At 37.6% G+C, this 25,447-nt stretch overlaps 2 protein-coding genes across 3 annotated transcripts in view; both read left to right on the top strand.

Moving 5' to 3' along the window:
• Positions 1 to 16,233, top strand: part of LOC148409420 (zinc finger protein 385C-like) — a 37,904-nt gene extending 21,671 nt beyond the window's left edge. For both annotated transcript variants that reach the window (XM_088439940.1, XM_088439941.1), the window contains 7 exons: positions 7,223 to 7,374; positions 7,469 to 7,576; positions 10,590 to 10,761; positions 12,056 to 12,397; positions 12,883 to 13,091; positions 13,315 to 13,419; positions 14,327 to 16,233. In XM_088439940.1, coding sequence (XP_088296066.1) covers positions 7,223 to 7,374; positions 7,469 to 7,576; positions 10,590 to 10,761; positions 12,056 to 12,397; positions 12,883 to 13,091; positions 13,315 to 13,419; positions 14,327 to 14,557 — 1,319 coding nt within the window. In that variant the 3' untranslated portion in view covers positions 14,558 to 16,233. The remainder of the gene's footprint in view (positions 1 to 7,222; positions 7,375 to 7,468; positions 7,577 to 10,589; positions 10,762 to 12,055; positions 12,398 to 12,882; positions 13,092 to 13,314; positions 13,420 to 14,326) is intronic.
• Positions 16,234 to 16,661: 428 nt separating this feature from the next.
• LOC148409419 (dnaJ homolog subfamily C member 7-like) lies at positions 16,662 to 25,248 on the top strand. Its single transcript, XM_088439809.1, has 14 exons — positions 16,662 to 16,798; positions 18,263 to 18,351; positions 19,475 to 19,599; positions 19,671 to 19,784; positions 19,859 to 19,933; positions 20,659 to 20,777; positions 20,845 to 20,998; positions 21,069 to 21,233; positions 21,311 to 21,402; positions 22,626 to 22,699; positions 22,770 to 22,916; positions 23,110 to 23,265; positions 23,755 to 23,829; positions 24,409 to 25,248. The coding sequence occupies exons 1-14, from the start codon at positions 16,728 to 16,730 to the stop codon at positions 24,444 to 24,446; spliced, it is 1,494 nt and encodes a 497-aa protein (XP_088295935.1). The 5' UTR covers positions 16,662 to 16,727; the 3' UTR covers positions 24,447 to 25,248.
• Positions 25,249 to 25,447: the final 199 nt, after the last annotated feature.

Raw genomic sequence — 25,447 nt, 5'->3', positions numbered from 1 at the left:
CATTTTCAGGCAAAAAAAAAAAAAAAAACGGCAATGTCACAGCAGATTTCGGGCAATTATGCCAACGCCTCCCTGAGGAAATATGCCCAGATTAGCTCGCATAATTGGAGCCTGTTAAAGATAAAAGCAGCCAGCGCGGGGTTTTTATTTCAGTCGGTATTGTGTATGTTTTTCCCGCGAATGGTGTTAAATGCCGATTATATTGTGGCTTTTTCGTATTATTCAGAACTGGCTTACTTTGGCAAACTTAACTTTTCACTGTATAATTCAGTCTGCAGGCTTATAGTGTACCTCCAGATCTATCTATAAAATATAGATCCTGTATTGAGAAAAACTGGATTCAAACCGTTTTTTTGTTTGGTTTTTTTTTGCTGGTTGTGGCAAAGCAAACTTTAAAAAGCTGCTGAAACATATTTTGTGAGACAACGTGTGCAATGGCATACTTGCCTAAGGGGGAAAACATGTAATCTAGGTTTTTAATTTTTATAACTATTATTATTAGGACAGACCAAACTGATCACTAAATCTTAGTTAATTTGAGTTAAAAGGGTTAGGGTTATACCTTTACTTTTATAATCAACCCATGGACCAAACCACGATCTAAACATAAGTTAATTTAGGTTATAATGTCAAATAAAGTCGTTTTTAAATAAAGGGTTAGAAGTAGAAACTGTATTATTTCCTCGGTAGCTCCTGCTGTTTTGGTTTGCAACAGGATCCATATAACCTCACTAGTTAATCATTAAGAGTAGCATCTATGGACCAAAATTAGATTTAGTAGTTTTCCTGTTAGCCGAAGGAATGTGACGTAAGTGGATGACTTCCCTTTGAGGGCCATTTTTTTTTTTAAATCAAAGATAACTTATCTTTAGTTTGATACAATACTAATGTGTTCATATAGTGTGTGTGATACATCTTGCCTTTGATTAAGACACTGACGGGAGGCAAGATAAGTAAACAACCCCCATCCTTCCATAAACTGCGATCTGCACAGCTCAGTACATAAACACGCAATCAGACTTCAGGAGCTTATTTGAATACCATTTGCATATAAATGAGTAAGGGGAAAAAAACAAAGAAAAAAACTTTCCTTTTCGGTTCCCAGCATGCCTGGCACAATTAATGACGTTTCAAGGACGTTAATTCTTGTCATATGTGTTTGTGTTCATAGTAGTTGAATCGGTATCATATTTAACGTTTATGCTTAATTTAAAGTGCAGACGTATTTTGTGAGGTGTTTTTTTTTTTTACAAACATGCTTATTACAAACATCGCAAATTTTGGACTATGAGTTGCTACTTTTTTCTCGTGCTTTGAACCCTTAGTCCAGTGCAGTTCATCAGCAGTTTTTTTTTAACCAGCCTTCTAGGTGCAATGTCGTGTAAACAAAGAGAAACAGAAAATGCTATCCAAGTATGGGTAGATTTTGAGTTTGAGGTGCTATTGTACTCAACACCAGGGGCACTCTCCACTAGTAAACACAACAGGTATGTTACTGTTGTGTTGGTGCAGTATTCTAACAATGTGATTGTGTCTATATTATGTTGAGAATATATTGGTACTGCTCTTATTTCTAAACATGCATGCATGCCCAGTCTGTAGAAGTCATGATGTTGCTGTAACTAGGCAATAAAACATTTCAAATAAAAATGTAAATATTTGATGTTACCACCTGCGTTTTATAGTCTGGTGCGGCCAACACATTACATTTTTGTTGGCGCTCCAGTGTGGCTTTTTGTCCAAAAATACAAGGTGAATAATGACACCAATGTTGCTCTAAATTGGTTTTGGTACATAAACATTTAAAATGATCTGCAAATATCGGCCATTTGGACAATTTTTTTTGACTGATGTTTGAGAATTGAGAATTATGTCAGACAATTAGCAATTTTTTAGCATTTTTTTTTCCTGACAATATGGACCAAACCATTAACTGAATCATAAACCCCTTCTATGTCCATTTTCTATCATGTCACCTTGAAATCGTGTCCTAATCTATCAATTAAAAATAGTGTGCGAATCGATTATTAAAATAATCGTGTTGCAGCTCTGCTTGTGCGTGAGTACAAACAAAATACAGTCCCTGTCTTATGTTTTTTTATGTTGCGTTTTTACTGTATTTTCCCCGCTTTGCGACAAAAAACAACCGTCATGACCCTAAGGGGTTGGCTGTATTTGTGTTGTTTTTTTCTCCATCTGCAGGCGTTTTTAGGTAATTGCATCTGTTGCCTTACTGTCTGCATGCAACGCATCACTACAATGCTGTTCTGCTATTGGGCGGCCTCACTCGTTTCAAAATGGCGGAATGGTAAAGCTTTGTTCTATCGTGAGTGGTTACAAAACCGTATTTATAGTGCATTTTACTGCTTCATTCAAACTTGAAAGGGTTGCCATAGGTCCCATGATTGCTAGCGATGTTAAAGAGAGAAGTAGTGATTAATATGGAAACAAAGCTGGAGATAGTTAAGAAATACAAAGCTAGCCTAGCCTAGGCTACCCTTACTAGGGAATATGGGCATAATAAGCGCCACTCAAAGGTAAATAAATCCTTTCTATATTTTTTATTTGTGTTTTCTGATTGTGCACATGTATATGATATATACGTAGCACTATACTATTTTGGTACCGATTTTTAATATGTATGAACAATTTTGATGTTTTTATCTGGGGTTCTAAACGCATGAGCTATTTAACATACTGTAGGTTTGGATTGCCCGCCATACGGTGAATTCGCCTCACGAGTCCAACCGCGGAACGGATTAATCTCGCAACACGGGGGCGATTTTTTTTTTTAGCTTGTAAAAATAGTATAGGCACTCAAATAATTAGTGTCAGTCTTTTCCTGCACGGCTCCATATTTTCCAAGACATACATTCCGACCAAAATGAACAATAGAATAACTTAAGTTATGAATCCGCTCTGATGAACATCTTCTGCAATAAGCAGAGACATCGCCATTCTCCGTAAGCCTTACGGCAAAGAGCGTAATTAGCCAGCTCATGGGCCTCTTTCCGAGCAGGCTTGAATTTTCCCAAAAATGTGTGGCACACATCTGTGGGCTGTCATTCAGCATGTTTGATTGGGCCGGCTTATCTCAATTCAAGCAGATGGCGGCAGTTTATTTTAAGTGGTCTTGATAACGGAGCACTTTGAAAGGGCACGGGCTCCATCTGATCACCCCTGATAGTACATTCATGCTCATTTCCCTGCACATTTGCTTTTTCTTAATCATGTGCTGATGTAAAATGTTAATTAAGCTATCAGTATACTGTATCAGGTCAGATGGATGATAGAACATGACTGTCTACTTTCAGAGAGACAGCGGAAAAGATTCTCATTTAGTGCAAAGTGGTGCCCTGAGTTGAGCAAATGAGTCACGGTAACGCAATTTAGTAATACATTTCTTCATGTTCCAATTAATTTGCTCTTTGTTTGAAAAGAAAGGGGGAAAATGCACTGTTCTTGTCATAGCATTATTTATTCACCATAAACCCAGTTAAAATGGATTTTTGACTGGATTTTTTTAGGCCAATGGAAGTGAATGATTTTTAACTACAGTAGTAATGGACAAACGAAGCTTCATACGAACAATTTGTAGAATTTTGAATTAGAAAGGTATTTAGTCCTTGTGCTGTATTTTGTCCAATCCTTTGATCTTTACTTCAAAGCCTTTATGTTTCAAAAGCAAAGCAGTGAAAGAAGACACTAGGGAGCTGAAATTTATCCCAGTTGGTGACAACATGTCAAAGTTCAACATGGCAGGACCACTTAATTATCACACTAGGCACCAGGAGTGTGCCGTCCCTTGGCTGATATACTGTGAGAAAGGATTTTAAACTGACACTGCCAGCCCAGTTCAAATGTTTTTTGACTAATATACAGGAGCTGTCAATGGAAGGGAATGAGTTTGAACTAATAAAGGACAAATGAAGCTTCATGAAACACGTGATATTTTTTGCCTCCTTAAGATGGCAGTCTTGTTTCCAAACGACAGGGAAAATATACTGCACTTCCCCTGCATTAGTGTTTGTTTTTAAACGCAACATCATCCAGAAAAATATCCCAGATGTTTCATGTAACGTCATGCAAACAAAGCTTCATGAAGAACTGTTTTTTTTTTTTTTTTTTTAATGCTGTCAATGACACTTTTGGTTCAAAGATGACGGGGAAAGTTAACACATTTCCACAGCGCTTGTGTTTATATTTAAACCAAGAGCACCATCTAGAGGAGTCAAAAATATCACAGGTGCTTCATGAAGCTTTATTTTCCTAGTTTTAACTTATTAACTGCCTGCACAGTAAATATAAATCTTTGACGTCTGTAGTCGGGTGAACGTGAATGCGGAGGATTTTGTTAGATTCAAGTGAGATTAAAAAACAGATCTTATGTACAATATCTAGGTTGTGTAAGCAGACGTCTTGTGTGGAACTAGAGTACTTGGTGACCTTGAACAATTTCAGTAGCAGTTTCTGGACCCCTGGGCTGAAAATGGCTCCCTAAAAGTAGGCCAGATTACCACTGTGAGCCTGATCTGGGCTGCATGGTGCCCCGCAGGTAAAACTCCCTTCAAGTGTCCGCCACTGCAGTGTGGGATTAAACATTTTGCCACACAGTCTTGGACCAAAATGTCCTCTGTCTTAATGATCATTTATTTCAGAACTCTGCAGCATATTGAGGCATAAATGCTGTTTTTAATCCTCGTGGAAATTAGGCATCTTCTCGTGATTTTTTTTTTTTTTTAATGGATATTTTCTTGCTTGTGTTATGTATAATTCATTCTGCTTCAATGCTTTCAATGGAATGCCACGGAAGAGGATTATTGTCAGTGAAGAAGGAAAACATCTCAGCAGGATTCTCACTTTTATCTCAGAATTCGGAGAGAATTGTCAGAACTGACTTAAGGCTTCAGAAATCTCAAAATAGTCCAAATTCTGACTTTATTTGCTTGAATGCCCCATTTACCCTTTTTCTCTTTCTGGTATCATGTGACTTGTTAGTGGCTAGATGTAAATGCGTAGGAGATATGTTAAATTTACGTTCATTATCGTAAACGTTACATGAAAATAAAAAGTCAACGGAATAAAAATACCCATGTAAATTACGAATATCTAAAAAATATCTAGTGAAGCATGCTTTCATATCAGTTATTATTATTATTTTAACTAGGTTGCTTTTCACCACTGCACCGTATGAAACTCAGCTTATACAGCATTCTTAAACTCTACACACATTTAAAAGACTTTCCCAAAAAGCCGATGAAGAGACGAGAGCCACCGTGAGAGTGCTGACACGGAACCCGACTCAGACAGATGATCACTGTGAAAAGAACCAAAGCAGCTTTTTTTTTGCCTGCCGCCATGAAAGCTTCTCATTTCCTCCGTCTCTCCCTCTGTGCTGTTGAGTCACCTAGAAACTAATCTTGGAAATAATAGAGATTAAGCTTTTCTAACAGTTTTTTTTTTTTTTTTCGCATGGCACTTTATTGTCCGCATTATCATTTATACTGACTCGAAATGAGAAAGATGGCTGCTGTGACTCACCCTGAAAAGGAAAAAGAGGACAAACGCAGATTAGTGGTTAGTCACTTAGCTATATTTATGTACGTTCAGTTCTAAAGTGTTCCAGAATGTGTAATACAATTCTGCTTTATTAGTCGCCCTGTTGATATTGACGAAGGCAGTTAAGGTTCATTTCCTGGCTGTTGATGTTTCTGTTTAATTATATAACCACTGAACACAATTGCTCTGCAAATTTTCAAAATGGGATTTCATCAAGGTCATTCCACCTTTCCACCAGAGGTTTCACTGACTGTCCAATTTTGAGTAGTAACGTTTCGCTCAAACACTAAATTATTATTATTACAGACATATTAATGAGGGTAACTTTGCTATACTCGCGCTATGATAAATTTTCTAGCCTGTGAACAAACCTCACTGGCTTGTGTACTGACTTTGCTTACCCGTGTTCTAACTTTGCTAGAAAGTATGATAAATTTTCTACCTGCAATCAAATTTTATCTTTTGTGCAACCTTTGCTAATTTGTATGTTAGTTTTGCTAGCCAGTTTTCACATCTTGCCAGACTTTCCACGAACTTAGACAGCCCAAATTCCAAATTTGTGAGGATCTGTGCTAACTTCACTACCCTGTAAACTAAATTTTGTTGCCTATGAGCAAGCGTCACTAGCCTGTGTACTGACTTTGTGATTTTGTGTCCCAACATCGTTTTTTTTTCTACTTTTCTACCTGCGATCAAACTATACTGTGTGCTATTTTTGGGTGTTATATTTTCTTGCCTTGCTGGCCTCGCTGCTAACTTTGCCAGCCAGAGTCCTATTTCTGCTATCCTTTCTGCTAAATTTTCTGCAAGCCTGTGCTCAAACTTCACTAGCATTACTAACCTTGCCTGCCCATGTCCTAACTTTGCTACCCTGTATTCTAACTATTGTAGTCTGTGAGCAAATCTTGCTAGTATGTGTAGTCTAATTTCACCAGCCTGTTTTAACTTTGCTAGTGCATGCTAAATCTGCTACCTGACTAATTTATGTTAAATATCTGCTAGCCTGTGCTCAAATCTTGCTAGCCCATGTGTTGTATGCTGTATGCTAAATTTGCCAACCTGTGTGCTAACATCGCTAACATGTGTGCTAAATTTTCTACCAAACCTTGCTGTCTACTAACTTTTCTAGCGTATATGCTAAATTCCCTGTTCTATGTGCTAGATTTGGCTCAACAATAATAAGAAACACAGACGTAGAGTTTAGCTGCCATATTGTGCCTCTTTAGCTAGAAACTTGTTGAGACTAGCTCAGTAGCGTTTCTGCTAGCTGCCTCCATGTAATACACTCCATTTTTTCTTCAGTGAATGAATACCTGGGTCATTTTAAGATAAACAGAATAATATTACGCTTTGTATGTCATTGATGACTAACATCTTAAATGTTTCGTGGTCCACACACCTTTGTATCACACCGCACGTAAATGTCAGCGCTTTAATATTTGCCTTGGGTTTAGTCAAAGGTCACAGTTTGTGTAAATTATGAGCAATCTAATAGAGTTCAACCCAGCAAAGTGTGACGAGATAGTCACGTGGAATGACTTATCATTTGCTGCTGCGGTATTTTTCATTGATTCCATCAAAGTGTTGCCATTATTATATTTTGTGTAGCTTTGGAGTGACATGGTAAAGATTTGACTTCACAGACTGATGTGTTTCTTTGCAGGCGTGCTGTCCCACAACCAGGTGCACCCACTGCTCGGTTCCCTGCCACTGTCAGGCCGAGCGAGCCTCCCGCCGCACAACCACCTGGAGCACTTTTTGCCGCTCAGGATCAACACCTCCTCGCCCCTCAGCCTTTTTCCAAATTTCAACACGGTGCGATTCAGTCCCTTGTGAAGCAAAATGTCCTCGGAGATAATAACGATAATAACGTCGGCGCTTGCGATTGATTGGCTGCCTTTGTCCACAGATGGATCCAGTGCAAAAGGCGGTGATCAACCACACCTTCGGCATTGCCCCACCTAAAAGAAGGACAACAATCACATGTAATATTTGTCACTTGCGCTTCAATTCCACTGTAAGTGCCCTGCTTATATTTTACACAATTCCTATGGTCTGTACCCTGAAATATTCCAGAGGCAGCATTTTCTTATCTTCCACATTTCTAGCTTCCGAGCGTGCTCCTCTTCCCTCTCCTTATCGCGCATTCCTATTCCCATTAATTTAGCTGCCATTCCTTTACAGTTCATTTTTTTAATACATATATGCATTTATATTGTTGGTTAGTGGAAAAAGAACACTCATTTTCTTTCTTTCAAGCTGAGGAGTGTGGCACATTTGCGATTATGTGCTGGTCATCAGACTCTTTTTTTTTTTTTTTTCAGTCTTCCAAGTGAGCGTAAACAAGTCTAGAATTTAGAAAAATATGTTTTGTTTTTACATTGTTCTCTCATTCATTGCAGGGGTTACATTCCAAAAAATACTCACGGTTATATAAATATTTTTATCATTTACAGTGTGTTTATATATTATTAAATGTTTTTTTTCATTGATCATAAGTTGTTGTTTTTTTCCATTGTTACACAGTATGTTTTTATTTTCCTTTACAGTCAATTTTTAAAGTTGATTACACTGCATATCGCTCTGTTTATAGTAGTGATGAACAAATGAAGCCTCATGAAGCACTGGTGATATTTTTAATACTCCTTGAGATGGCACTGTTAAATGCCACACTGCACTTGCCTTCTTCTTTAAATCAAGAGCACCATCTAGAGGGGTGAAAAAAATCATAGGTGCTTCATGAAGCTTTATTTTCTATCACTAGTTTATTCAATTTTTTTCATTTATAATTTATTTATTTATTTAAATATTATTTCAGTTTATCATTTTATTATTTCATGTGTTTTTTCATCATACAGTATATTTTTTCTATTATAGTATTTTTCATTTGTTTGCAGATTTTTATTCCCTCATTTGTTATTTTTTTACGTTTAAAATCGTTAAAACCTCTCTCCAAGCGTTTTAGAATGTTCTCAGACAGGCATGACATGTTCTCAGATTACCGTAGTCTTCTTTAATTATATCAAAATTAAAACCTTGATGTAAAAAATAATCTGCAAAACAGCGAGACCATGAAAGATGGACCCTTTGTAAAATGGCCACTTTGTGGCGCCAAGATGATTGTCGTTTGGTCTGGCTTGAAAAAATGTTTGTGCATTCAACATTTCATAAAATATGCCTCAGATGAATTGATAAAGTACTAAAGTGTTTGTTGGTCACCCTAGAAACGAAACATCAATTTTATAAAATTAGAAAATAGTAAAACATGGTCATGCCACACTGTGAGTGGATTCTTCTCCTGACTCATAACATCTCGCCGAATGGCTCTTGGTTGGACTTCCAACATGCGCCAGTTGTCTCGAATTTAGCCCCCATCCGTTTTAACGCTCTCGTGTATGCGAGAGAAGTGTTCTCGTGGAGCCTGCATGCTAGCGCAGAGATGAACTCACAAACGTGGGGGCAATATGTGTCGCAGCAAATCAGTGGAGAGATGAGCAAATGAGCTCGGGAAGATGGTCAGGAGATGCCACGACGCCGAACGGGCCACTCATTTGTGAGGACACTGATGATGGCAACCGCCCCGTGGGGGCTTCCTCGCAGTCAAACGCTGACTATTATCATTTATCTCCCAGCTCCACGCTTGCATGCAAAGCCGAAGAGATGGAGCAGATGGAGCGATTACACTTAACTGATTTCATGCTGCCCCTCACTAATTAAATCACCCCGGTATATGCTTGTTCTGCTCTAACCGTATAAATCAGTGATGGGAAGTAGTAGAAATATTATATTGCAGTGCGTCGGTAGATTTTCAGGTATCCGTTTTTGTGCCACAAAATCTTGTTTCCATCCAGCATTTAAAAAGTACTTGTCTAGAATTACTATTTTTGTTATCATTAGCATACCTGTATTTGCAAGTCACCTTCCAAAATTCGTATAGTACGAGAGCAAGTAGCATGAAAGGCTGAGCAAATGTTACCTAATTGCTTTCTTAGCATTTGGTTATTAATAGATACAGTTTGCTGTAGTAATGGGAAAGTGAAGCTTCATGAAGCACCTGTGACATTTTTTCCGCCTCGATATTCGGCTCTTGGTTTAAAAATAAACACTAGTGCAGTGGAAATGTATTTAAAATGTTCTGCCTTTTTGAACCAAGAGATATGATTATTATGTACTATGTACTAAAGTACAAAAGTAATTGATCACTTATATCACAAATAACCATGGGACACGAGCGGAAAAAGGACCCCAACCAGACACTCGACTATGGTTCAGTAGCAAAAGGTTTATTAAACAAAAGGCGCACGATAAGCGTGTAACAAAATATCCAAAAATGCCAAAATACAACCAGAATCACAAAGTGCAAATCAAAAAGTGAGACAAAAAGTGTTTCAGTGTCTTCAGTCCAATAAATGCAAGGCAACAAGGGAGCGGAGTCACCAAACGACTACAAAATAAAGTAACAACAAAAATGGTCAAACATGAAAAGGTAAAAAGTAAAACCGAAATTCACGTGAAAGAGATCAACGTGGGATTAGACAGCTGGCAACTTCACGGAGGCTTCTCTGAGAGTGGCGAAGGAATAACCCGAGGTCGTTCTCCTGCTCCGACCGCACTTAAAAAGCCCTTGATGACAAATTGCTGTCATGTGTATGGAAGGAAAATTCCACCTGAACGGCAAAACACAGTGAGCGAAGAATGTGACAACGTTAGTACGTAGTTATTCAAAGTACGTAATTGAATTAAGTTCTTAATTATCTAAAGTATTTGAAATTTTTCAATCTTCTTTTAGCCAAGCACTTGAGGGTTTTTTTTATGTAAATAAGTGCTGATTCCTGGGATTAAATAAATTCTGTGGAAATGTGTGTGGTCTTCTCTTTTGATATAATTTTATTTCTATCCGAACACCCGATTATTCCATATCCAAATACCAAAATATTTGATATGTGAACTGTACAATATCTGTACTTCTACATCCGAACGTATACTTTTCCCACCTCTGAAATATATTTGTGTTCTTGTGCCATGACCAGAACCAGGCTGAGGCCCACTACAAGGGTCACAGACACACTCGCAAACTGAAGGCCATTGAGAACCAAAAGAACCGGCAGAAGAACAAGCACAACCCACCCGCAGTGGAGAAAGAGGATGGCACGGCAGGAGGAAGTGCAACGCCAACTGACTTGAATTCAAACGACTTAACAGGTATTAAAAAGTATCATCTGAACGATGAACCGCATTAAGTGCACCTGTGCAAGTTAATCTCCTTATGTTCTCCTTCTTTTTGGTGATGAGTAGCTAATTGATGCTAAGTCTTGTAGCTGCCACTGCTGACTGATTAGCAGTTATTACTTGCCCTGCAATCATAGCCTCTGTCACACAGGCTAATTACTCCCATCAAGCGCCGACGCCTTGCAACGAGGCGTTGAGAGCATACAAATAGCACCTGAAAAGCGATACCTTTTTTATTGATTTTTTTTGCATCGTTTTTAAGATTTTAATATTTTTTAGGTTTTGATAAAATATTAATATTAAAGACACATTTTGTCTGCTAATGCCACTTTTTAATGTAAACACCTTAATTAAGCAAGGGAAAAGAATAAATAAAACCAAACTTAATGTTACACTTAATGCCTCTTGTTACAAAAAATTCTGGTTACGAAACGCCTATCCTGTATTGTCTCTACTAAAGACAAAATTTAAGATACAAAAGGCGACGTTATTGGAACATAATATGAGACACGAGACACCAGGGCTCACACCAACATGACTGTAATGAAATACGTTATCGCAACCCGTGATCTCTACCATATTTGTTACAGTTTGTGATGCTTGTGATTTCTTTAAGATTATTTGTCATTTGTTTTGGGGAAAGCTTATTCATCAGAGGGATGGACTAATGGTATTGAAAAATGGTATTCGTATGTAATATCAAACTTCCCTCATTTTAATTTAGAAAGAGCAAGCCAAGCATTTTGTTTATGAAAAATAATTACTCATGAATTTGATGATCAATTAATTGAATAATTGATTAGTTGTTGTAACTACTGTATATTTTGGATGCAAATATAATACAAATTTTAAAAAAAACTCTCATGTAAGTAATGAAATGTAATTACCTAATATGTAACTATTAAACTATAATTAATATTCAATAATTATATTTTTGTAGTGCAGAATGTACAGCGGTTCTGTTGATTAATTGGTCTTCATTCTGCATGGCCACAAATTTCTCAATTTTTTTAAAGTACTGTGATGATAAGTTCCAGAGCTTTCCACGGTGCTTGATTGATGTGCCGTTGGTTGAACGATGTAAATAAACTGCCTGAATGATTGATGGCCTGAACATGCAAAAATCAAAAATCTGATATGGAACAATATAAGTGATGGAAAGGAAAATAGCTTGCATTTTGGGAAAAATCACATCAGTCACTTTAGTTTTTATCATATAGAATACACCAGTGGTGAAAGCACCTATTTGTTATGCTTGCGTGCCCAGATTTATCAAGCGCATCACCACAACTGGACAAGAAGCCTGAGAGCTCCCTGGGCCCAGATCTTTCTCCTGCAGTCTACGCCACCGAGACCTCTCTTCAGCTGTCCAAGCAATTCCCTCACAGCCCTCCGCTTCTTCAGTCAACACAAGAGGAGACACCTATAAAAGGCGGCGGAACACCTCCTGCTCCAGCAGCCCAGCTTGACCCACAAGAACCTCCTGCTGGTGAGAAAAATGATAAGGAAGTGGTGCTAGAGGATAGAGAGGCCAACAAAAAACAGTTCCACTGTCCCACGTGCAAAGTGACGGTCAACTCCAGCTCTCAATTGGAATCTCACTGTAGTGGTGAGTATTGGATTATATCCGCAATGTATTTGTTCAACACAAAGCTCTTTATTGATGCACAACCACCAGTAGATGGCAGCAGAACTCTGTTTTTGATTTTGGAGATAAGCTATTTTTTATTCCGCTGGTAGATTTGGCTGCATTTAGTTACTGCAGATTTTAAAAGAATAAAAAAAGGTAGAATCCAGCGAAAAACAAGGGAACACTGTATTCTTTATCTCAGTGGTTCCCAAATGGGGGTACAAGTACTCTTGGGCCTATGTGAGATTTTAACAGGATTTCTACAGGTGTCATAATAAAATAGAATTTCTCATATCATAATACAATGCATCATAATAATGTGACAGCAGAAGTAACGTTCTCTTTTCAAATTAAGAGCAAATTAATTGGAAAACAGAGCAAGGTATCATTAAATTGTATGAAAGAGACTATAGTGAGTCACTCGCACGATTGCGATACCGCATGCCCTCGTGTCTGCTCGCCAGGCTCAAAACACAAGCAAATGCTGCACAGTCCCAACAGCAGCCAATTACACCGAAGAACCAAGAGGTCGACCTCGCCGAGACGTCCCGCTCGAATAATGAAACAGCGGATGGGCACCAACAAAAGCAAGGCGGCGGCGAGTGGCGCCGGCCAGCGTTTTCACTGTCAACTGTGCCAGGTGGCCGTCAACTCGGAGTCACAACTCAAACAGGTGGGTAACATTGAGATTTTCGCAAAAAGGCTCACAAAAGAATACAGTTCATTCAAAAGTTTAGAGACTGTGGTGTAAATGTTACAGCGTACTTTAGGTTCATCCTGAAATGTCACAAAAAATTCTCAACGGCCCAATTTTTGGTAAATGCTGAAATTAAATGTCACTTTCACCTATTATGTATATTAAATTTTTTTAAATGTCATCAACATATGTTCAACAGCACATGAACAGCAGAAGGCATAAAGAGCATTTGGCTGGGAAGCCTGTCAAGGTGAAGGCTAAATTCACACCCTATAATAAACTGCAGCCCAGCACTGCGTTAGCGGTAAGAATTACACACACACACACACATACACACACACACACTTATGGGTTTTTTCTTTCTGATGACAACCAGGTGATAAAAGTTTTTATCTGTAAATGTGTGGCGAGCAATATCAATCATAAAAAAAGGAATTATAGGAAGTATAGTGTTGATTAAAAGCCATGAAATAAGCTAAAATTCCAATATATTAAAAATGATTATTATTCACTGATTTTCCCAGTTTGTGTATTTTCACAATAGTGGGGTTCACCATGTTCATTAGGGATGTACTGAGGCAACTTGTTCACTTACTGACAGATACCGATATCGATTCGATGTCATATCATGCCTTTATTTGTTTTTTAGGATGAAATGTTAAAAGGGTCTTGATCAAATTATACGATTCAAACAAAGAACAACAACAGTTGGTATGAGACAATATCTCCAATTTATTCTAGTGATGGAGAAATCAAACCTTATGAAACACGTGTGATGTTTTTGACTAATCCCGATTGCACTCTCGTATCAAATATCCAGGGGGCAATTCCATTGTGTCAGTGTATATTTTCAAACCAAAATTTAGACTGATATAATTCGAGATATTTTGGTTGGTATCGGAGCAATTTTACATATTTTACTGGGTCAATTTGAAACACCCTTGGTGTGTCTCTGTCTATATTCGACTGCCCCCAGGTGGCCAATGCACGCACACAAGGAGAGGCACAATGTTTATAAATATGAACCAAAACATTTTACATTTTACATTTTATTTAATTGTATTATTACAGTAGGGTTGTTTCAGGTTAAATGTCATTGAATTATTTCGGCGGTGCCTCCATTTATTTCAATGGGGAAAGATGAGTGTCAAAAATGTGTGAACCACTGCGCCCTCTGCTGTCCATTTTGAATGTCATTCCTTGTGTGGCAGACAAAACTGGCCTTGCAGAAGCAGCTGTTCAAGGCCCTGCCGGCGGGGTTCCTGACCAATGCCATCAATCCAGCTGCCCTGTGCTCGTTGCCGTCCTCGCCGCTGGCACTGCGACTGCCGCAGGGTCCCCCGGCCTTCATCCACAGTCCCCTGATGAGCCCCGCCCTCTTCAGGCCTGCCCCGGGACCCCTCAGGCCCGCGCACCCGCCCATTATTTTCTCTCCTTATTGACAATGAGGACCAAATGTCACATCGACATATCATCAGTACAGTATGCACACTTTTCAACGAAATACGGTGCGGCCTTGACTTATGAGTGCCCAAATTTAGGAGGTTTTTTTTTTTTTTTTTTTTAATTTTTGGGCATTTTGTTGCCAGTAAGATTTGGATTTGAGAGCCTGACATGCTCTCCTATTCAAGTGAAGTAAAGAAAACATGCACTTTTAACGATTTATTGAACGGGACAAGCAGGCAATCAAAAAGAAAATAAAAATATCCAAAAGGAAAATGGAGCAGATAAAAAATTCTTCATTTAAAAAAAATAATACGGTATTCAGGGAGGGCTGGAACAGTTTATGGCTCTTCAATTCATTTTAATTAGGGCTAAAAAATATTGAAAAATAACAAGTTAGATTTTTTTTTTCTCAACATTGCAATTGCTAGTTCATTTCACTTAAATAGGGATTGAAAGTCCTAACTCTCTATGTTTAGATAAAAATATATCTTTGAGATTAATATGCAACTACATTTTTATTTTATTATATTTGCTATAGATAGATAGATAGATAGATAGATAGATAGATAGATAGATAGATAGATAGATAGATAGATAGATAGATAGATAAAATGAAAATACATTTTACTTCATTTAATCCCAAAGATGTATTTTTACGTATCTTATATATATATATATATATATATATATATATATATATATATATATATATATATATATATGAAACTTTATGTGAAAATTGTATTCTACCACATTGCAATGGCAATTTAGCCCCAAAAATCTCATATATGAGTAAATTGAGCTCAGTTGATTGAAACTCATAAGTCAAGGGACCACTCTAAGGACCATCACTCAACTGTTTGAGTGCTTGTTCCCTGTGAGGTGTGAACCCTATTGCAAGCCATAATATTAAAGATATTTGCTTTTATTTCTGAGAACAATCTGCCATTACACAAGCGTGTGCACATGTTCTACTTCTGTTACCAAATTTGAAAGCTTTCTAGTTGTACTCTTGGAACAACAGTATCATTCCTGGATTGGTGTCTGAATATAAATCACTTGTCTTACTGAGCACAACGCAAAAAAAAACAACATTGGCTGCATTGTACAGTCTTTGCCATCAAATACATAGTTAACGCTGTCCTGTTTGTCTGTCTTTGTCTGATTTGTGCCATAATACAAAGCCAAGAATTTTCACCATACTAGGTGAATGCTTTTTAAATGCTTCTAATAAATATGTAAATTATATTTGACATGAGCCATTAAAGGAGGGGCGGAACCTTTTTCCACAATCTTCAAATACTTTACTGATTACTGTTTCATGAGTCATATCTATTTGTGAAATCTTTTTTGTAGCTTTTTCCATCCTGAGCAAGAGGTTTATGTTTTGAAACTGGCTTAATCCTTCATCAAGTGCAATAACGTAGGCTAGAATGTGATGAATTTGTTCAAATGTGTATGATGTATTCATTTGTATGAAGCGCTATTATTGCACAGTTGTGGTTGTGTTCATTTTTCCTGCATTAAAAAAAAACAATCACTAAATTTCATGCACTGTAAGTATATATAATAGAAGTGGGCACGTGTGCGGGTATTTTGTAAAGCATTTGCTCAGATCAGCCATGGAAGTCTGAAACCTCAGAGAAACTTAAATAAAAACATTTAACACAAATGCTCCAGATGATTAAAATGAAACGCCTGTTTGACTTTTTCTTTTTCTTAAATTTCGTATGTCCCTTGGACGTCGAGATGGGTTGGTGAAGCCTTGTGAAAATTTTCAAGTCTTTGCCAAATTGATTCGAAGCCTTATAAAATAGACACGCTAAGGACACCTGGTGGTTGGATAGAGCCTTAGCAACCACAATTCTCACAATGATTCACAATTCGATTTATATAAGAGATGGGCTGATAAAGCCTTGTTTGTATAAGAAATGTATAGATAGATAGATAGATAGATAGATAGATAGATAGATAGATAGATAGATAGATAGATAGATAGATAGATAGATAGATAGATAGTTTTTTTTATATAATATATACAAATTATATTCGACGAAAAATATTATTCGACGATGACCCATCTACGGTGGCCCGGAAAGCCCCGTTTTTCGTGACTGTCACCCAGAAATGACGTCAAGTTCTGGTCGTATCTTCTAGAAAAAAAAAATGGCTGCTGTTGACATCGACGTGCCGGTGGATGCCGAACCTCAGCTTCACAATGCGGTTGACCTGGAACGGTAAGAATAGAAATTATTTGCCTTTTTCTGTGGTTCTCCCAAAACATATTAGTTTTTGAGAATGATTAATCGCAGGTAGAAAGATTAGCTCTTTTGACGTGTTTCCGGCTATTTTCGAAGCTAAGCTAGCTAGCGTGCGATTGAAAATTCTTCGTCGCAATTTAATTTCATTCACCGACAGATTTATTTAATTTATGGAGTATGATCAAGATTCAATCATACACTTTAATTATCTGAAGTATACACTTTCTTTTCCTTTTTCGAACGTTACGTTTCGTTTTCCCCAGAAGCGACAACGTGATCCCCGAATTGTACTTCTGTACTTGCAGTCATTTTATTAGAAAATGAAGGCTAAACAAATGTTACTGTAAAAGAAAATCGACATTGAAACGTTATTTTTACACATCCTCAACGGCAGTTTTTACTTGTTGGACAGCTAGTGACGAGACTGCATTCAGTATAACACATCCAACCTGTTAGGAATAGTAGCAAATAATTACTCCACAATTGCTAATAATAACGAAACTTGTTGTCATGACATCATTTTTCTTTCTTGAATAATGACCGAAAAGCGGCACGTATCACGGTGATGTATTTCAGTTCTTGATTAAAATAGTAGCACACACATCTCAATGGAATCAGTTAAATACAGTGTTCCCTCATTTATCGCTGGGATTGCGTTCCAATAATAACCGCTAAAAGTGATATGGAGTTTAAAAAAAAAAAACTGTTTTACTTTTTATTTAAAAATAAAATAATTCCTTCTCCGTTAGTTCTTTGTTTTTACGGTGTTTGTTAGGTTTGTTCCGTTTATTGTATTCTCTTACATTTTATGTCCTTTTTAAATGTTTTCTCCATTGTGTTTTTTCCATTTATCGTAACGATCTTTTCAATATTTTAATTTATCATTTTTACATGTATGGTTTTGTTTGTTTATTAAACATGTTTTCCAGTAAGTGTAATTGATTGTACTGAACATCCTTTTTCTTATATGTTTTTGTGTTTAAAACCCCTCACCAAACACTTAATAAACTTTGTTTGGGTACTGATTTTTATTTTTTTTACCTCTCATTCCTTCAGTTTAAACACCCTCAAATTTCCAACCTTCGGAGAAGGTAGAAAAAGACACAGCAAAACAAAACCCTGAAACGACAAGACCGTGAAATGTGGTGTGTTCCAGCGAGGCCACAATAAACTTTTTTTTGGGGGGGTTAGATTGGTTCGTTCCTGAGTGAGGGTGCACTGTAATGTGATATGTCAGGTAGCAGAATAGCAGGTAGTTCCTGCATGGTGTCAATCCACACTTAACACTTGCTCCTGTGACACGATTACAAGAAGGGGTGTCAACCCTTCTAAGTTTAGTGAGCGGTTACTTTGTGCTCTTCAATCAATGATCATATTATTGTTATTATGAAACAACCCTGACCCCCACCTTGACTTTGTGCTTCTGCTTTCTCTTTTCAGTCAGGCGGAAGGCTTCAAAGAGCAGGGCAATGCTTTCTACAGCAAGAAAGACTACTCGGAGGCCTTCAATTACTACACCAAGGCCATCGGTAAGGACCAAGCATGGCCCGTAACCGAGATGACGGTTTACTATGGTGTAAAAAATTCGAGGTCTCAATAACAGCTAATACCATCTGTAACTAGTAATGAGAACTTTTTTTTTTTTTTAATGGGTGTTTAAACTGAGCACAATATGATTGGCGGTTTGTAGAGTTTACCCAACAAGCCACCTCTTTGAAAATATTTACCATAGATGGCAATTGGCTTTTTTTTTCAATCTTCTTTTATGTATTTAAGGGTAAATCTGTGGTAAAACTCCTCTTGACCTTAGACGTCAGGCTGGAGGACATGACGTGAATTTTAATGATGCTGCCCACTTTTGGGAAAGCGTAGGACAAAGCTTTGCCAATCAAGTTAAAATGCTTAGCCCTTGGCAAACATAATTGCTCGTTGTTTTTTTTTTTTTTTTTTTTTAAGAAACACATTTTTTTCAGAAACACGTGTTTATGTCCATGCTAGTCCAGTGCTTCTCAATTATATTTTGCAAAGCCCCCCAGGAAAGAGAAAACATTTCGCGCCCCCCCTTACCACCAAAACCAAGATTATTATCAATACAAATACACCTAAAAATGTCTCCTTTTTTAACAATGACACAAGGAAAAAGCAATATAAAAAATTCACCGTATTAACTACTTTTTACAGCATTTGTACAGTTTAAAGATTTGTTTTGGATAAAAAAAAACCTAAGTGAATCAAAGTGCCTGAATAAAATTCTTATTTTATTACAATTACAGTTCACATAGAAAAAAACAAATCATTTTCCTTGGGGTCATCCGCCCCCCATGCTAAGAACTAAAAAAATAGATGATCTATTTATTGAATTATTTGTACTAAACATGGTACACATTTGTTAAAATACAAAAAAAATCAATGTTATCGTTCAAAAATCAAATACATTGTATTCAATAGGAAGAGCCAGAGTTGTAATTTTAGTACCATGATACCGTGACCACATGATAATTTTTGCTGATCGCCATAAGACTGTCAGAATGTAATGATATCACATCAAATGTTTAGAGACACCTTCTCATGAATGTAAAGGTGTCCCAAACCGTATAACAAATAGCATACATCATTTTGAATGAATAAATCTGTGATTTTTCGCCCGTCAAGATGCATGTCCTAAAAATGCCAGCTATTACGGCAACAGGGCAGCCACCCTCATGATGCTCTGCCGCTTCCGGGAAGCCCTGGAAGATTCCCAGCAGGCCGTGCGCTTGGATGACTGCTTCATGAAGGTGAGTTGAAAAAATCTCCCTCTGCCCTGCTGTTATTTTACGGGGTGGCCTCTTTTCCTTCCTCCCACAAGGGTCATTTACGTGAGGGCAAGTGCCACCTGTCTCTGGGGAACGCCATGGCCGCCGCACGCTGCTTCCAGAAGGTTCTGGATCTGGAGCCCAGCAACAGAGAGGCACAGCAAGAGGTAGAATACACCTGTGTTGGGTATTTTTCTATGGCCACATGGCTCATATGCTTACATTTCCTCTCGCATTGCAGAACAAGAATGCAGAAACTCTGCTGGAATTTGAGCGACTGGCAGATTTTGGCTTTGAAAAGCGAGACTTCAGAAAGGTCATATTTTTACTACAGTCAAAACTTAGAACATGAATAATGATGAGGGCTGCAAGACTAGTATCAGCCGCTCTCTTTGGAGAAGAATTTTCATGCGTTCACTGCCATTGACGGCTATAGATGTCAAAGATCAATTTTTATTGGTGTGGCAGTAAATGGATTAATAATTTTATAAAATTCAAATGGAATGCTGTTGGATTAGATAGGTCTTTAAATTTTTCTGTCCTTGTTTTTTTTGGGGGGGGGTTGTATATCAAACGTAGTCGGGGTATCAGGACTTGTTATCGGTAGGAATTAAGTATTCGTTGGGCATCAGTCTTAAAACAATGTGGGATCAAAGAGCCCTACTTTTTTATGATTTGGTGGCTAGTTTTCTCTAAAATCAGGAAATTGGCGAAACTATAATAAAAGCGGATATTTGTACTTTTTCTTTTTTTTTTTAATCCACAATAAACACAATATTTCGTGAAGTATATAAGAAATTTGTAGATTTGAACCTCCCTAGATCACTAAACAATCTTACTAAAATGATCACATTAAGTATCAATTAGTTGTCATTTATCTTAACGGTGAACTGATGAGGTAACAATATTCAAAGGAATATATTCTTTATGTTCTGCAAAGAACACACCTACCCTAATGCTATGATTAAAACGTATTCATGGCAATCCATCGTTCCACCTAAACAATATTCTGAAAGTAAAAGTGATGTCATCTTGAACCAGGTGGTGTATTGTATGGACCGGGCCTTGGCGCTAGCATCTGCCTGCCATCGCTTCAAAATCCTCAAAGCAGAATGTTTGGCTCTCCTAGGACGCTACCCAGAAGCTCAGTCCGTCGCCAGGTAGGTGACTTGCATCTTGATTTTGGGAGATTCACGCCAACGTGACTTTGGCTTTCCTTTCCCACAGCGATATCTTGAGAATGGACTCCACCAACGCCGACGCGCTTTACGTGCGAGGCTTGTGTCTTTACTACGAAGACTGCATCGACAAGGCCGTGCAGTTCTTCGTGCAGGCTTTACGCATGGCGCCGGATCACGAAAAGGCCCGGCTTGCCTGCAGAGTGAGTTTTATTCTCCTTGATTGGCATTCAACCCGTTAGCAGCTGATTTCAACCAAAATATCTACTTCAGAATGCCAAAGCTTTAAAAGCAAAGAAGGAGGAGGGAAATCTGACGTTTAAAAGCCACAGCTATGAAGCCGCCTATCAGCTGTATAGCGAAGCCCTCAGGATAGACCCCGACAACATCAAGACCAATGCTAAACTTTACTGCAACAGAGCCGCAGCAGGAGCCAAGGTAAAACCTCGGCAAACGTTATACTTACCGCTGTTTTGCTTTATTATTGTCCTCATTGCCTTCCTGCTCCACCATAGATGAATAAACCCACTCAAGCCATAGAAGACTGCACCTGTGCCATCAAGCTCGACGACACTTACATCAAGGCCTACTTGAGGAGAGCGCAGTGGTATGTTGGGCAGTCTTTCTTTCTTTTTTTTTCTTTTCTTTTTTTTTTTCTTTCAAACAGAGATGCCACCAGTTGCTTATGCACACAATCCAGCAAAGGCGGGAAAAACTGGTGATTTTAGTGTCATATTACACTTTTTAACCTGCACACTGACTTTTTAAAATGTATTGATTTAGAACATGCAACTTCAAAACATTATCTTTTTTTTTTTTTTTTTAAGAAAAATTCATAGTTCCTTTACCACCTAAAAAATGAAAATGTATGCAATAGAGGTGCAGTGGTTAATCAATAATAATCTAGGGATTCCAGATCCTGATCACAAATTAGAAATATTGCCCAAACACATCATTTACTGCTGGTCAGAATCAGGTGAAAAATTCATGTTGGTTACTTTTTTATTTATTCAAAGGCTAGAAAATTTCACAGGTGTTGCCAAAAGAAGATATTGGCCAAAGGGAAAAAAAAAAGTTTTCTTTACTCTATAGCCGGAAACAGCGGTTAATATTTTAGTCTTATTGGTTTAAACTAATGCTTCATTTGCCAAGGCGTTGTACAGTTGTTATTTGGATACAGTTTTTTTCTGTTTTTTAATGCAGAGAAATCGAATCCGGACGCAGTATCGGCAGATCTTCCAAATCAAAACTCAGATCCAAGTGCAAAAAAAATAATAAAAATAATTTGGGCACCCTGAAACTAATCAATTACCCAAATCAATCAATACATTTTTTGGGTAAATTTTATTCATTTAGAGAAGAAAGTTTTCCAACTGCTCACAGTTTCAGATTCTCAATGGAATATTTTTAGACTAATTAGCATTATTTTGATTCAGAATAAAACATTTGCAAATATCTACTTCGGAACAAGCATCAACATTTTTTTAGACTTTCTGACAATTTACAAACCAAACAAGCAATCAAATCATTGAGAAAAATGTGTGTGCATTTTCTCAGACATTAATTTTATTTAAAAAAAATACTAATAGGGGATGCAAATTAAAGTGTGTTCTTTGAAAATAGAGTTTCAAAGATTTCAATTAATAAAATAATCTGTAGTTAACTTGCAGTCTTATACTGTAACATTCTGAGTTTTTTTTCCCCAAAACGACCCTGTTTTATGTATTATTTATTTTATGTGACCATAGTTTCATCAATCTTTATTTTTCCATTTTATTTATGTACTTTTTTTTTTTTTTTTTCTCCACGTGACCTCTTTTATGTTTTTAGTTTCATGGACACAGAGCAGTACGAAGAGGCCGTCCGAGACTACGAGAAAGTGTACCAGACTGAAAAAACCTCAGGTAGGCCTAGGTGCGTCTTTTCCCGATTGACGATTGGGGTCATCCATTCAAACTTTGCGTCCTTGTCCAGAGCACAAGCATCTGCTGAAGACGGCCAAGTTGGAGCTGAAGAAGAGCAAGAGGAAAGATTACTACAAGGTGCTGGGAGTGGGCAAGAACGCCACGGACGACGAGATCAAAAAAGCCTACCGCAAGCGGGCCCTGATGCACCACCCAGGTACAGGAAACGGATGCCGTCAATAAACTATTTTTGACGTGAAATGACGTCTTGTGGATCCCTACCGAGCGGGATAGTAAAGAAAAAGAAAAAAAGAACAGCAAACGCTAACAACGGCCAGCAGAGGGCAGCGTTGTGAAATGGCTACCATTCAAAAAGTGATTTTTGTGCCCCTTCTCTCTGCATGTGGCAGACCGCCACAGTGCTGCTGCCCCAGAGGTGCAAAAAGAAGAAGAGAAGAAATTCAAGGAAGTGGGTGAGGCATTCACCGTTTTGTCGGACCCCAAAAAGAAGACCCGATACGACAACGGGCACGACCTTTGTGACGACGGCACCTTCAACGGTGGAGGTAAATACTACTTCATTTTTCAGCGTTTCTTTCGGGTGTTGCCACAGCAAATCAACCGCCTCCATCTAAGCCCATCCCTCACATCGGCTTCTTTCACTTCAAATAACTTCATGTCTTATTTCACTACATCGACAAACCTCCTCTTGGACCTCCTCTTGACCTCCTTCCTTCCTGCCTGGCAAATCAAAAATCTCCGTCGTATTCATTCAAGACCCTATCCATCAATTGCACTGCCTCCAGGCCAAACAGCATCGCTGGTCCCTCCTGGGTTCATTAGTTCCCATCGTGGAGCTGTGCTATTAGCCACTAGATGGCGCCACATGCCCTTTTTGTCCCCCCCCCCCCCCCTCCCTGAGATTCCGGTTTTTGAGACAGCTCTTCTATTGTTAAAGTCATTGGTCTTTTCCAAGTTATTTTTATCGTCATTGTTCTTTTCCAAGTTAAATAACTTACTACGTCTTTTGATTTCCCATTTGTATTTCTGTTTAGATGTCGATGCAAACAACATCTTCAGGGCTTTCTTCGGTGGCCACGGTGGAGGTTTTACGTTTGATTCCAGTGCAGGTATGTTTTTTTTTTTTTTTCGAATAGATTTTTGGGTAAAATTTATTAGATTAAAATCAAACAAAAATACAATTTGTCTAAATTACTTAAAAATCACTATAGATGACTGAAGATATGATTTTTTCTTTAAAAAAAATCTAAACGCTAAAAACATTTCTAAATAATATAAATAGGTATAAATATACAATAGCTTTTATTGTAAGTTATTCTATCTCCCCATTTTTTTCTATATAAAAATAGAATATGGCATCCTACATTTTTAAATTATTTTTTAATCATGACCTTTTGCTTATTGAAGACAAAATAATTACCTCTCGCTTGAGTAAAAATATGATCTTTTGCCAAAAATGCATGTAATTGTAAATATTTTGTCCTATTCTCACATAAAAGCTTTTTGTCAATGCAATTTTATGGACATTTTTTCGGACAGAAATTTGACATTTTAGTAAAGCATTTTTCCAAAATGATACAACTAATTTTCATACATTTTTTTTTTAAATAGTTACTGTTTCTTTGTGGCCTTTATAGTCCATTTAAGTTCACTCTGAATGAATGTTTTTCTTATGCCTCCCCCACAAGATTCTGGACCTGGGAATTTTTTTTTCCAATTTGGCTAAAGACCTCATGGAGAACCAGGTTTTCCAAACACATCTCTTCAATGTACAGCCTCAAGATGGATCCACACGCACCTGAAAACTCTCCTGCCCGTTGTTCTCAAGTGTTTTGGGTTCAATCCTAAATCGTTAGTAAATAAAACGGTGCAGTTGAAGAAATAAAATGAGCACCATCGCCCAAAATGAAAACAGCAGATTCCTGTGTTGTGAAGAAATGGAAACGGCGTATTTGATTAGGTTTTTTGTTTTTGTCCTCGTGGAACGAGCTGTCATGCAAATCCCATCTTCTTCGTCAAATCTAATGCTGCAATGTGTATTTCACATGAATGTAAAGTTCATAAATGTTTATTTTTCCCTTTCCTCTCATTTAAGTCATTCTTGTGGTTTATTTTTTTTATTTTATGTTTTCTGATGTACCTCTTTAGGCGGTGATTTGAAAGACCACACGTTTTTTTTTTTTTTTTTGAAGAAGAAGAAATGGTGTTGCCCAACAGTTGTTGCAAGTGAATTGATTTAGTTGGGTACTTTCTAAATGTAATTTATTCCCAAGGGTCATACTAAGTCTAAGAACAAATGATGCAATGATCGAATATACTACAGTAGATGACTTGCATGGCAGGAGAAAAAAAAAATTGCACTTCTTGACTGACATCTTTTCTAATTCTACCAGTTCAAAGGCCCACTACGAAATACTAAGGTGAAAATGTTCTTGCTGAATTACTGTTGTGTTTTGTAGCATTTTTCAAATAATGCTCAAGGTTATTGTTTTATTATAAATAAAGATTTGTCTTATGGTCTTACTGAACTTTGAATTTGGTTATTGACGATATAATGACGATTCAGTCTTCATAACTGCGACGTAAGGAAAGAGCACACAGGCCGCGTATATTTCGCTGAATCTTTAATGGATGTAGTTAAGATCCTTTTTACAAACCCGATCACATTCATACTTTAAATCAGTTCATCGCCGAAAACTCCAAAATCAGAATGACAAAGTTGCTTTT

This window comes from Hippichthys cyanospilos, chromosome 17 (assembly GCF_059441005.1).
Source record: "Hippichthys cyanospilos isolate Australia breed blue-spotted pipefish chromosome 17, RoL_Hcya_1.0, whole genome shotgun sequence".
NCBI classification, from domain to species: Eukaryota; Metazoa; Chordata; class Actinopteri; order Syngnathiformes; family Syngnathidae; genus Hippichthys; species Hippichthys cyanospilos.
This window is presented reverse-complemented; position numbering and strand designations above follow the sequence as displayed.

What these genes read in the sequence shown, in the direction of transcription:
- LOC148409419 (XM_088439809.1), top strand. Translation starts at nt 16,728, where the DNA reads ATGGCTGCTGTTGACATCGACGTGCCGGTGGATGCCGAACCTCAGCTT. An exon ending in GAAGCTCAGTCCGTCGCCAG is followed by an intron (nt 20,778 to 20,844) that starts GTAGGTGACTTG and finishes CCTTTCCCACAG; the next exon opens with CGATATCTTGAGAATGGACT. An exon ending in GAGCCGCAGCAGGAGCCAAG is followed by an intron (nt 21,234 to 21,310) that starts GTAAAACCTCGG and finishes GCTCCACCATAG; the next exon opens with ATGAATAAACCCACTCAAGC.